This window comes from Anabrus simplex, chromosome 2, assembly GCF_040414725.1.
Source record: "Anabrus simplex isolate iqAnaSimp1 chromosome 2, ASM4041472v1, whole genome shotgun sequence".
In the NCBI taxonomy this organism is placed as follows: domain Eukaryota; kingdom Metazoa; phylum Arthropoda; class Insecta; order Orthoptera; family Tettigoniidae; genus Anabrus; species Anabrus simplex.
In genome coordinates this window covers 375909631-375924222 of record NC_090266.1, presented here as the reverse complement: position 1 = coordinate 375924222, position 14592 = coordinate 375909631, and the positions used below count along the sequence as shown (strand labels likewise).

Here is a 14592-nt window from a genome sequence, read left to right as displayed (position 1 = left end):
GAGTGAGTGTGTATATGTTGTGCGAATGGGTTTTTTGCACTTCAGTCATTATTATTACACTTCTTATTTTTTTATTATTAGTATTATCACTCTTACTGCCTTACTAATTTGTAAACCGGGCGAGTTGGCTGTGAGCTTGCATCCGGGAGATAGTAGGTTCAAATCCCACTATCGGCAGCCCTGAATATGGTTTTCCGTGGTTTCCCATTTTCACACCAGGCAAATGCTGGGGCTGTACCTTAATGAAGGCCACGGCCGCTTCCTTCCAACTCCTAGGCCTTTCCTATCCCATCGTCGCCATAAGACCTATCTGTGTCGGTGCGACGTAAAGCCCCTAGCAAAAAAAGAACTAATTTGTAACCTGATCCTAATTGTTTATGCTTTCATCATGTTGTCTGGTAATTAATATGTAAGACACACGACTGTAGTTTAGTAGTTTACATTTCCTGTTATCAATTATTGGAATATTATTATAAATTCATTTCACTTGACCATTTGGTGCAGGTATTTACACAACATTATAAATAATAAGCATTTAATTTTAATTGTATTTATTCTGTTTCAATAATATGGTGTATATGTCCGTAGTATTTAGTTTTCGAGTCCGCCTGTGTGGTGTAGTGGTTAGTGTGATTAGCTGCCTCCCCCGGAGGTCCGGGTTCGATTCCCGGCTCTGCCACGAAATTTGAAAAGTGGTACGAGGGCTGGAGCGGGGTCCACTCAGCGTCGGGAGGTCAGCTGAGTAGAGGTGGGTTCGATTCCCACCTCAGCCATTCTTGAAGTGGTTCTCCGTGGTTTCCCACTTCTCCTCCAGGCAAATGCCGGGATGGTACCTAACTTAAGGCTACGGCCACTTCCTTTCCTCTTCCTTGTCTATCCCTTCCAATCTTCCCATCCCCCCGCAAGGGCCCTGTTCAGCATAGCAGGTGAGGCCGCCTCGGCGAGATACTGGTCATCCTCCCCAGTTTCATCCCCCGACCCAGAGTATGAAGGTATGAAGCTCCAAGACACTGCCCTTGAGGCGGTAGAGGTGGGACACCTCACTTGGGCTGAGGGAAAAGCCAACCCTGGAGGGTAAGCAGATTAAGAAAGAAAGTAAAGTAATTTAGTTTTATTTTTATTTTTAAATTTTTGATGTTTTTCTTATCTTTGAAAGTGGTTAAGTGTAAGAATAAATGAATAACATCTCAATTTCGTCCATTATAGAAACGATTCTTCATGATTTTCAATTTCATTTCCAGGAGACTGCTACGATGGTACCTAATAAATAGACTATACCCATAGCTCCCCACACCTAACTCGATTCGATTAAAAATACGCACCAATACAGATACTCTAGCCAGGCAGGTCTCTTCAGGCATGCCTCTGGCACACAAAGTACATAGGGCTGTAAGGTCTAAGACAGTACCATCAATACCCGAAGCCTTATTTGTTGTATTAATTGTAAGACACAAATGGGTCCGACTCGTTGGCTGAATGGTCAGCGTACTGGCCTTCAGTTAAGAGGGCCCCAGGTTCGATTCCCGGCCGGGTCGGGGATTTTAATCGCTTCGGATTAATTCATCTGGCTTGGGGACTGGGTGTTCGTGTTCGTCCCAACACTCTCCTCTTCATATTCACACAACACACTACACTACCAGCCACCACAGAAACACGTAATAGTGATTACATCCCTCCATATAGGGCATCCGGCCGTAAAACAGGGCCAAATCCAAATGTGCGACGCAGTTCGCAACCGCGACCCCCACAGGTGTGGGAAAAGCGGTGGGAAAAGAAGAAGAAGAATAATAAGAAGAAGAAAGTTGTAAGATGCAAATGGCTAATTTTATCACCTATCTATATACAAGCTATCACATTGCACAATACCTAAAAGTATCCACACCATAAATAATTGACCTATATCATCGTACTTGAACAGAAATAGCCACCATATTCCTTAAACTGGAATCTACTCAGAGTGAGAATGTACAGCCACATTCATCATCTATTGTCCGGAACTGCTTAAGAGTACTTCAGCACAATGAGACTACACCAGTGGATCTTATATCATAATTGGAACAATTTAAAAGTACTTCGACACAATGAGACAACATTAGTGGATCTAGCATCATAATTTGAACTACTTAAGAGTAATTCACCGGGCGAGATGGCCGTGCGTTTAGGAGCGCGCAGCTGTGAGCTTGCATCCGGGAGACAGTGCGCACGAACCCTACTGTCGGCAGCCCTGAAGATAGTTTCCCGTAGTTTCCCATTTTCACACCAGGAAAATGCTGGGGTTGTAGCTTACTTAAGGGCATCGCCGCTTCCTTCCCACTCATAGGCCTTGCTACCCCATCGTCGCCGTAAGACCTATCTGTGTCAGTGCGACGTAAAATAAATTGTAAAGGAGGTAATTCAACACAATGAGATAACTCAAGTGAATCTAGCATCATAATACGAACTACTTAAATGCAATTCAACACAATGAGATAACACAAGTGAATCTAGCATCATAATACGAACTACTTAAATGTAATTCAACACAATGAGATAACACAAGTGAATCTAGCATTATAATAAGGACTACTTAAGAGTAATTCAACACAATGAGATAACACAAGTGAATCTAGCATCATAATACGAACTACTTAAATGTAATTCAACACAATGAGATAACACAAGTGAATCTAGCATCATAATAAGAACTACTTAAGAGTAATTCAACACAATGAGATAACACAAGTGAATCTAGCATCATAATACGAACTACTTAAATGTAATTCAACACAATGAGATAACACAAGTGAATCTAGCATCATAATACGAACTACTTAAATGTAATTCAACACAATGAGATAACACAAGTGAATCTAGCATTATAATAAGGACTACTTAAGAGTAATTCAACACAATGAGAAAACACAAGTGAATCTAGCATCATAATACGAACTACTTAAATGTAATTCAACACAAAGGGATAACACAAGTGAATCTAGCATCATAATAAGAACTACTTAAGAGTAATTCAACACAATGAGATAACACAAGTGAATCTAGCATCATAATACGAACTACTTAAATGTAATTCAACACAATGAGATAACACAAGTGAATCTAGCATCATAATAAGAACTACTTAAGAGTAATTCAACACAATGAGATAACACAAGTGAATCTAGCATCATAATACGAACTACTTAAGAGTAATTCAACACAATGAGATAACACAAGTGAATCTAGCATCATAATACGAACTACTTAAGAGTAATTCAATACAAAGGGATAACACAAGTGGATCCTATATCTGTGAGAAACTTTATCAGAAAATCTAATCAGACATGGCGACTAGGAGATCTATAATACTTACTAGACGCCTATCCTCATAGCTAATCTGTGTTGCTTGCACGACAGAACAAATGGCGGGAGGTATTATCACGCCTTCCTCGCTGGTCTAGATAACGATATTGGAGCACGTTTAGCAACTTTCATAACATTCAGACGCATTAATCTGTGTCAGATGGGAAGCCGTTTCCGTTGCGATCGTTTTTATGAAATACAAATATTTCAGCCTGCTGCAAGTGATGCCTAACACAGTATAGATCATTCAGTGGGTGCGATAATGCCACTTTGCTGAGACTTGGCTGAGGGATTGTAATGGCAAAGAGCTTGGTTTTGTTTTTCGAACTGATGTTTAATGGTGCTCTTATTTACGTTGTGTATTTCTCGTTTCAGGAGGCCACAGCACTTTCTTCGGTTTGCTCAACACTTTTGTCCACATCATTATGTACACATACTACTTGCTAGCGGCCCTGGGACCGAGTATGCATCGGTTCCTCTGGTGGAAGAGATATCTTACGGTACTCCAGATGGTAAGTACAGTTCGTACTCGACCTTTCTCATGTTAGTGACTCATCATGTTGCAGCCATTTGTTGTTAAATTACCATACCCGGCCTTCATCACTAGAACTCATTAGTGAACTGAAAATAACCAACCTGTTGGAAACATAGCAGTCGTCTTAAATCTCTGAGTCACAGTGAGCTGTGTTCTCCGGGAAGTGAGTGGTAAGCGTATGGTGAGTTGCTAGAACTATAGCTAAATACTGAAATAGGGTACGGAGACGGATCTAAGCCCTTCATTCCTGAGAGAGCCACTCCCATCGTGACATTTGTTTTCCATCACACAAAGCTAGTAACGCGAAAAACGACATTTCGGAACCTGTTTCAGCAGCGGAGAATTTCTCAAGCCAAGCTCCTGAAGGAAGTCACAGTAAATGTCAGGGATGACTGGGTTGGATTCACGACATGAAGTGACCATCACGTGGCGCGCGGAATAGCTGCTTGTATTTCTTGGTGTGTTCTAATGTCAACAACACAACACACACTAGATCGGAACTTACTAGTCAACTTGAAACAAGGCACAGTCGAGCTCTGGTACTGTCTTTTCCTAATAAGACGTAAAAAGGATCCTGGTGATATTTAACGAAATGTGAGTGTTGTTGACATTAGAACACACAACGAAATACAAAGAGGTGTTCAGCGTGCCGAGTGATAGTCGCTTCACGACATACACTGGCACCAAAAAAAAAAAATAATAATATTGGCACACCTACCACTATACATATATACATTCCACAAAAATAAAGGTGATGCCAAGACACTTATATTTATTGAAATGTACAGAAGTAAACAGAAGGTTCTTCGAGTATAATTGCTTTCTCACAAAAAACAAACAACCAATAGTTTACAAAACAAAATCAGTTACTCTACACATCAAACATTATTTGCACACCTATACACAAATGAAATTAAAGTCTCTGTAATTCACGTAACTCAAGTCTAGTAGCCTGTGTGCATACCGTTGGCATTGATGACAGCTTGTAGACGTCTTGGCATGGAGGGAACCAAGTTGAGAGTAATCTCTCGTGAGATCTTCGACCATTCCTCCAACAACACCGTCTGAAACTCCCGCTTCCCTGTAGAACGACATTTTCAAACTTTTGTCTCCAAGTGAGCCCAAAGATGCTCTATCGGGTTAAGATCAGGGCTCCGTGTGGAGTGAAAACTCTTCTTGGTGCATTATGTAATAACCACTACCACGTTCGCAGAGCCGTATGTTTCGGATCGTTGTCCTGTTGAAAGTAGAAGATGTCATCAAGACCCAGTTTCTGTGCACTGCTACATACAGTAAGTGGCCTCGCAACACATCGGTATATTTACGATGATTCATAATACCTTCAATAATTGCCAAGTCACCAACATCAGAAGCTCCCATGCATAACCAAACCACTGTACTTCCTCCCCCATGTTTTACTGTAGGAAGGACATGCTGTGATTGGAGCTCTGTATTTGGTTTTCACCACACTTTTACATTTCCATCAGATCCAAACAAGTTAAGCTTGAATTCGTCTGAAAAATATCACAGAATTCCAAAATTCAATCGATTTATTGACATAATCTTTGGCAAACTGCAAGTGTTTTCTTCAGTTAACATCCAAAATAAATGGTTTCTTTCTGGGAGATGTGCCATTAATATCAGCTGCGTTCAAAACATTCTTAATAGTTTGAGCACCGGGCGACTTGGCCGTGCGCGTAGAGGCGCGCGGCTGTGAGCTTGCATCCGGGAGATAGTAGGTTCGAATCCCACTATCGGCAGCCCTGAAGATGGTTTTCCGTGGTTTCCCATTTTCACACCAGGCAAATGCTGGGGCTGTACCTTAATTAAGGCCACGGCCGCTTCCTTCCAACTCCTAGGCCTTTACTATCCCCATCGTCGCCATAAGACCTATCTGTGTCGGTGCGACGTAAAGCCCCTAGCAAAAAAAAAATAGTTTGAGCATTGACCTGTTTGTTAGGCGTTGACTGGATGTCCGATACAATCGACCCTGCATTTTTAAACGACTCTTTTAGTGCAAGACGAACTATGCTTCGACGCTCCCTACATGTAACAGCTCTTGGACGTCCAGATCTTCGTTTATTGTCTGTTGTACCGGTCTCCTGAAACTTCTTGATGATTCCCCGCACTGTTGTATAAGTAACAGAACGTTCTTTACCAATTTCAAGGCAACTTTTACCCTGCAAACGCAAGAAAACCACCTTGTTGTGGAACGATATGGAATGCTCCTTCCCCTTCGGATTCATTGTGACAAGTGAATGACCCATACTCTGGTCGTCGACAAGCGACTGAACTGTTTATCAACTCCGATTGCACAAATCTGGTACTCGCGGCTCTGTCTGTAAAGCTCAATAACAAACATCGTACAGTGTGCCAAAAAAATTTTGAGCAGGAGAAAACCGTAATTTAATAGATTACATGTGTTTATGTTGTGTTGGGAAAATAATTTAATATACAAATGATTTCCTTTATTGAGTAAGGGTTAATGGTATACATATTGCACCCATAAGGCGACATCAAAAGGGCACAATATAAGGTTCCTCGTATTTATAAAATTGTATTATATGCGAAAAGGTGTCTGTGCCAATACTTTTTTGGTGCCAGTGTAGTTTCAAGGTAGAGAATCCAACCTGAACATCCCTCGTATATGCATTTTCTCTACTTTTGTTGGTGTACAGCTCTTCGTCATCGCTCAATGGAAGTTGTGAAATTAATTGAGACTGTTCTTCATAGCGATTTCCTGTGTAGACTTCAACGCTGGTAGAAGAACGGGAATAAGAACTGGATTTGTTTGAAGGAAATAACGCAGTCATGTGTTGTGGAAGACTCTCGAACAATGATAAGTATTAGTTACTGTGTATAAGTCATGATGTGTGGAAGTCTCATGGATATATAACAGAAGTGAAAATTATTATATAGAATATATCAAAATTCAATGGCAAAACGTCAGGAATAGACTCATCGTATAGAGAGAGAAAGAAAAGAATGTAATAAAATATCTATCCTGAAATGTATAATTACATCACTGTTACAATGAATATGTCCATAACGCCAGCCATTCACGTATCAGACGGGTCAAAGTGATCTCTTCCTGTCTGAATACACGCCTCCGCTCGTCTTTCCAATGAGTACCGAAAACATGAATGAAAATGCCTCGTGTAATATGTACTGGGCCGCCTTTGTGATGCAGTGGTTTAGTGTGATTAGCTGTCATCCCCGGGGGCCCGGGCTCGATTTCCGGCTCTGCCACGAAATTTGAAAAGTGTTCCAAGGGCTGGAAAGGGGTCCACTCAACCTCGGGAGGTCAGCAGAGTAGAGGGGGTTCGATTCCCATCTCAGCCATCCTCGAAGTGGTATTCCGTAGTTTCCCCACTTCTCCTCCATGCGAATGCCGGGATGGTACTTAAGGCCACGGCCGCTTCTTTCCCTCTCCCTTGTCTATCCCTTTCAATCTTACTATCCCCACAAGGCCCCTGTTCTGCATAGCAAGTGAGGTCGCCTGGGCGAAGTACTGGCCCTCCTGCCCAGTTTTACCCCAGACCCAAAGTCTCACTCTGTAGGACACTGCCCTTGAGACCATAAATGTGGGATCCGTCACTGAGTCCGAGGGAAAAGCCAACCCTGGACGGTAAATGGATTAAGAAAAAAAGAAAGAAGGAAAGAAAGAAACCAAGTAGTATGTACTGTCTGACAGGCTGCCACAATGCGCGCACGGAGAGTTGGTTCATCATCAACAGCAGTCGAATACACGAAAGACTTAACATGTCCCCATACGTAATAGTCCAGGGGGATTTTAGTCAGGACAGCACCTTGGCCAAGCGAAGGCAGGTTATCCATGCTATTATGCATGTCCGGATCCATGTTGTCATACCCTTGTTATCTTCTCTACACGAGGAATCCACTCCTGAAGTTTGCAGAGTTTTGATTCACCCTATAAGAACATGCGTCAGAGAGGATGATCGTCCGATATGTAGTCCGTACCGAGAAGAGTTTCACCGTTATTTAAGAAGGGGTTCGATTTTGTTACGTAAATTCTGTCTTCTGGTTCTATAAAGACCATAGCGGCTGTAGGGAGGAAACATGGAATCAGCGTGGGACTCATCACAGGCGGAATACATTTTATTAGTCGAAAATGAGCCTGACTCGTTGTCTGAATGGTCATCGTACTGGCCTTCGGTTCAGAAGGTCCTGGGTTCAACTCCACGTCAGGCCGGAGATTTCAGTAGCCTTTTTCTAATTCCTCTGACTTAGTGACTGGGTTCTCGCCTCTTCATATACACAACAAGCCACATTAACAACCACCACAGAAATAGGCGATGATGAATACATCGCTCCACATAAGAGTGGCAACAGGAAGGTCATTCGACCGTTAAACAGGGCAAAGTCCTCATAGGCGACACAGTTCCCAGTAAACAGTTCAATCAACTGAATATGATACATGGAAATACAAAAATCTCTTTGGAAGATAATAACGTCGTTCCTGTTCGTTAATGTTCTTCTACTACGGATAAATTTTCACGCATACCGGAGATTCTTCAAACTTGTGAAAAAACACACTAATTGCTGGAACACCTAGGTTCATTAAAATCGATTTCGAACATTCCCTCATAATTTTAATCAGTATTTCTGACTAGCTAAAGAATACAGCACGGTCCACCGAGCCAGTTGGCTGTGTGGTTCGGGTCACATAGCTGTGAGCTTGCATGCGGGAGACTATTCGAACGCCGCCATCAGCAGCACTGAATATGGTTTTCTCTTGTTCCACATTTTCACACCGCGGTTGCCTCCTTCCTCGTCCTTACGTCGCCGAGAACTTTCCATGTGTCGAGCGACGTTAAACCACAAAAAACAATTCCAGCACGGTTGCGGTAATCAGCTTATACGTGAGAATATGCTCCATACTCGCCCATCTTACACCAGCAGACGTGGGAACAGAATGAAATTTTAAAGTTGAAGACATACGAATTAATTTAAGGCTTTATCAATTTAGGAGGACTTTTCCGACTCCTTGGCTAAATGGTCAGCGTTCAGGCCCTCGGTGTAAAGGGTCCCGGGTTCGATTCCCGGCCGGGTCGGGGATATTAATCGCATGTGATAAACTCTTCTGGCTCGTGGACTGTTTGTTATTGTTTGTCCCAACACTTTCCTCTTCATATTCACACAACACACCACATTACCAACCACCACAGAAGCACGCAACAGTGAGTATATCCCTCCGCATAGCGGTAGAGCCAGGAAGGGTATCCGGCCGTAAAACAGGGCCAAATTCACGTGTGAGACACAACTCGCACTCGCGACCCCACAAGGTGTGGGAAAAGCGGAACAAGAATAAGAAGAAGTGATAGGAGGAGTTGTAATTTCTGTCGCATGTGAAAGTTTTTCCTGGAGTGGCACAGAACAAAGTGCTGTAGACAGACGGAATTATCTACTGAATTGCATTGGCAGACCTCATTCTAATGTTACTCACTTCCACTGGAGAAACTGGATACGGAGACAATCTGTATGAACGAAAAAAAAATTGAACTTGGAAGGAAGCCGAAAAAGAAATTTTGCAAAGCTAGATAAAATATGTATAATATACTCCATTTACCAGAATATATTGACTCCTTCCTTGAAAGGAACTTTAAAACTATGAAAGAACAAGAACTCTGACTCAAACTTTGTCATTTAAGTAATAAAATATTGTAGTCCACCGTGTCAAAAGTTTTCCTTAGGTCAATGAATAGTCCACTTGCTAATTTGCTACTATCAAGAGAACATTGAACTGATATTATTGCATCTATTGCAGCGCTTTTTGTCATACTGCTGGTTGCTTAATATAATATTAGCGTCTAAGAAAGAGACAATTTTGTCCTTAACTATTATTTAAAGCAGGGTTGGCAATGCTGATATAATATTTATTGGTGTGTGGCTCCCAGGATTAAAAAGGTCATCACGTTTAGAGATATGCACTACTTTGGATATTTTGCTTATTTTTGGTACTTTGCCACAGGAAAGAGATAGATTAAATAGGCGAACCAAAGCACTAATAAGACTAAATTTATATTTCTTCAGTAGAATATTGCTTACATCATCATCCGCTGAACTGGAAGTTTTTCAATTCCTAGATAAGTTAATTTTGATTACTTCCTCAGTATTAGTATGTGTTAGAAAGACAGATTTTAGAACTGATATCACTGCATTGTTGTAGGCCTACTCATTTACGACATTAGTGCTAATATTTCCCGCCAAATTCTTACCTCTGTTAGTAAAATAAGTATTTACAATATTACATGTTTCTCTTGACCTAGTAAGCAAAGCAAAGCAAAGCAAAGTCACCACTATGAAGGCCTTGGAGCAGTGGAAGGCTTCCACCATTGTTAACCTCGGCACGTGATGGGGTAGAGCGGTTAGCTCTACGCCCGACCGCCCTTGCCCCCAGGAATTAACCTGGTACTCATTTTTGGTGTAGGCTGAGTGAACTTTAGGGCTATATGCACCTCCGGAAGTGGAAATCTCCTGTCTTAAATTTTACGAATTCCTGACGGGGATTCGAACCCACGTCCTTCCGGGCGAACCGAGCACGCCTTTACCGCCTCGGCCAGGCCTAGACCTAGTAACATAATTATTGTTCTCCTATGCTAACTGGTCTATATAGGTGATTACCCACAAAAAGTTTAGATCAATCTACTTTTTGAACGTGATCAACATCTACACTGCCGGAATAAAACCCATGAAACATCCTCAAGGACTGTGTTCACTGGCACCAGGTATAATATGTGAATACTGGGGGTTGTGTTAGTCCTGTCTAATCCAGTCCTGTTAAACACGTTTACAAAGTGAGGAACTCTACACGAGCACACCGCAGATTTATTAAACTCCTACTCCACTTTCAGCTTCCTCTTTTTGAAATATTACAGTCACATGTATGTTAGTTATAAAATATAATAAAAATATATTTATGGTTCACCTCTTGTCGGATATTTCTAGTAATCAGTAATTCCTCCTGCTTGTCGTTGGCATGTGTTAGCCTAATGCAACGCCATGTTGATTTGAACAATGCCATGAACTAGTACCAAAAATAACTCTGTTACACTAGCTTTTACTAGAATAGGAACAGGAGTTCAAGCCCCTATGGCTACTAGAGACAAGTCCTTCACTTTGTTATTACTGTGCCATTTTAAAGGAAACACAAGAGCAGGGGACCTAAAGACTGAGCTGTCAGAAAATGATCCCAAATTAAGGGCCCCTATAATGTCAGTTCAGAGTCCACGGCCCTCATTTCACTTCCTTACCATTCACATAATTATTCACTTATTCACGGCGAGACCTACTGTATCTTAAATCTGGAATGTTTCTCTTGTGAAGTTCTTGGCAGCTGTGCTAGATATGAACTTTGATTACGGTTCTACACGATTGGTACTCTTGGCAGGATTGTTGCATTTTCGTTTGTGTTTAATTTAGTCATAGCTTAGGGACTAGAACCTGCTTGTGTGTATTGATGCCCTAAGTGGTCTAGTGCATTCCCCCCTTTTACGTTTTGGTATTGAATCTCATCGGAAATTAGTTCGTGAGAGCTTTCAAATGTGATAGATCGTGTTGGTAGACTTACGGGATGTAAGAATCACACTTCAAGGTCGCTCAAGACTAATAACAGTTTAGGGACTTCGACACACATCGAAGGATGTGGGTTCGTTTCTCCGTCAAGAGGTCGAAACATTTAGAAACGAGATTTCCACTTCTTGATAGGAAGCCTACTCCAAAAGTGAGCACCAAGTTAACTTCTGGGTGCAAAGTCGGCTGCTTACCCATAGAGCTTAGGTTACGAAGAATGGAAGCCTTAACTGTCCACTCTTCCAAAGGGCTTCCATGGCCTGTGCGGAAATAGCTTTGCTTATATTGTTGTTACGAGGGCAGCTTAGCCGGTGGGTTAAAGGTGTACTTGATCCATTCGGAAGGACGTGAGCTCGATTTCCTGTTAGAAAAACGAGAAATTTTGAGACTTCCACTTATTCAGTGGCTTATGCCTAGGAGTTCGTTTAGCCTAGATAAGAAATGCGTTCAAAGACGGTCTGGCAAAAAGCTAAGCACTCTATCCCTCTTGGTTCCGAGGTAATGTTTCCTCTGCCTTCTACTCTTTCAGAAGCCTCCATACACTCTTAAAGAAAACACTTTGCTTGTCATATTATTATTATTATTATTATTATTATTATTATTATTATTATTATTATTATTATTATTATTATTATTATTATTACTGTCTGTATGTTGGGTATTCAGCTCGAAGGCTGGTTTGATCCTCCACAGCTCCGTCAACAGCTGTCATACATAGTCTAGGTGTCACTGTATGAAATGAGTGAGGCAATTTCCCGTTGCTTTCCTCCTCTGGCCAGAAGTTGCTATTACATATCAGTCTGCCAAGCCCACTTAAATGCATGCACCAACCGACCCTATGAGCGATATTTTTACACCATTCATAATGGGGACTGGTTGCATAATGAATGTTATTACTATAATCGCTCATACCTCGTTCACTTTCATATTGTCAAAGACAAGGATGAGAGTGAGACAGGTCAATGAAAGTAACAAATTTATTCTAGCCCATACCAGAAGACATGGTGCATTTCAAACATTACATCTCGCCAACAAAGACGTTTATTATTATTATTATTATTATTATTATTATTATTATTATTATTAGTAGTAGTAGTAGTAGTAGTAGTAGTAGTATGATTATTATTATTATTACCTGTCTAGGGAGCCAAGAATAACGGCCAAGAGGATTCGTCGTGCTGACCACACGACACCTCATAATCTGCAGGCCTTCGGGCAGCAGTCGCTTAGTCGGCTATGGCCTTTCGGGTCTGTTGCGCCATGGGGTTTGGTTTATTATTATTATTATTACGGAGTTATCCGTGGTAGTTAGAGGTGAAAGAAGGTGCGAGCTGGAATAGGTCTCAACTACAAAATTAAAGTTAATTTAAAACTTTAACAAAGGTTATATTTTCTTTTCAAAATCAACAGATTATAACAGGTACCAAGTAGCAGATCAACAATTAACAAATTACAGCTCATTACAAAATTTGGGCTTCGAGCCCCAAGTTTACTTTCTGAGCTCGTAATCACAAATGCTAAAGGGCAGAAAACCCCTAAGTACAAGGAGCACTTGCTCCTAATTACAATGTTAAGGAAAAGAGCAGACCCGCTCTCAATTTGACAAGCCTCTCAAAGGCCACAACAACTTTCACTTCCGACTGCCCTCAAGGCACACCAAGAAACAGGGGTATTAGATACCCAACCTACAGGGCCTTTACATGAGGAAAACAAACATCAAGTTAAGTTACTGGCCCATAGTGCAAAATAGAATGGAGGCGATAACTTGCACTCCAACACAATGTTTGTGTCAAAAACCCTATGTGGCGCTAGGCCGATAATACAGGGGCTAATCCCAATCTAGGTAGGTGACACGTATGAAAAAACTTAATATATTAAAGAAGAGAAGAACGGTTATGAAAACGTAGTCACCTCCTTTTTCAAAAATGAAGGGGAGTTCGAGAGGGTGAAGCACTCTCTATCCCCGCTTTACAGATTTGTAATTTATAGATAGACAGAAAAGAATTTACATTTTAAAAAGGTAGGTTACATACTAAAGGTTTCGAACCCTCCCCGAGAGTTAACCTGCTGAGCTAGCAAGAAATAAAGATGTTAACAGGCCATTACCTTGTAGATGAACTGACGCTTGAAGAAAGAGGCGCTTCCCGCCCCCTGCTACATATTCACACACTAAGAGAGATGTTACAGAAGTGGCACCGAGACAAGAAAATCAGCAGTTTATATACCCTCGTGGAACATTCGAGACTTTTCATGAATGATAACAACCCGCCCACAAACTTTTATTGGCCAACAGCAAAAACTAATACACAAGATGAGGAAGAAACACCTTATTGGTGGAAAATTAATTACGTAAATTCATGATTGGTTACATTCAAAACGGGAGGAAAGAAAGGATTTATATTGCCAACCCAAAAACCACAGAACAAAATTTAGTAAAAATAAAACTTAGGAATACAATATTTCTTCAAGAAAGTTCATTCCATTGCACCAGAGTGTGTTACCATAGTTTTGGGTAGCGACATCTGTTAGAGAATGTTCAAACTTCTTGATACGGAGCAAACAAACACAAATCAAAATAGACACAGTTCAGAACACTTCAAAATTACCAAATTTACAGTAGTGACATCTTCCGAGAAAACGTTCAGTAAATACGGTTTGTTAAAGTTCAGGCTTTCTCCTGTAGAGAAGTTTCAACTGGCGCAATATTTGAATTAGCGGCGTGGAGGTGTACCACCCGGTACAATTATTATTATTATTATTATTATTATTATTATTATTATTATTATTATTATTATTATTATTATTATTATTATTTTAAGGTTCAGTAGTTGTGTGATGGCAAGTGGGTCGGAAGTGACTTTTTGCGCATGCAAGGACCGCCAGTAGACTGTAGAAGCAGTGTCTGACATGTGATCAAAGTGCAAAGAATCTAAATTTTTATGGCGTTGAGAATGTCGGGTTAAAAAGGAAATTACCATTTGCCGAATGGCATTACTGTTCTGCTTTCATCCTCAAGAAATCTGCTACTGAAATTGATCGTTTTCTAGTGGAAGGCTGTGGGGAGCACACTCTGTCGGAAATAACTAGTAGAAATTGGTTTCGACGCTTCAGAGACAACGATTTTGATG

At 41.1% G+C, this 14592-nt stretch overlaps 1 protein-coding gene across 4 annotated transcripts in view; it reads left to right on the top strand.

The window, feature by feature from the left end:
* The window catches only part of LOC136864149 (very long chain fatty acid elongase AAEL008004), a 288445-nt gene that overhangs the window by 235630 nt on the left and 38223 nt on the right, over positions 1-14592 (top strand). For all 4 annotated transcript variants that reach the window (XM_067140791.2, XM_067140792.2, XM_067140788.2 and 1 more), the window contains one exon: positions 3712-3848. In XM_067140791.2, coding sequence (XP_066996892.1) covers positions 3712-3848 — 137 coding nt within the window. The remainder of the gene's footprint in view (positions 1-3711; positions 3849-14592) is intronic.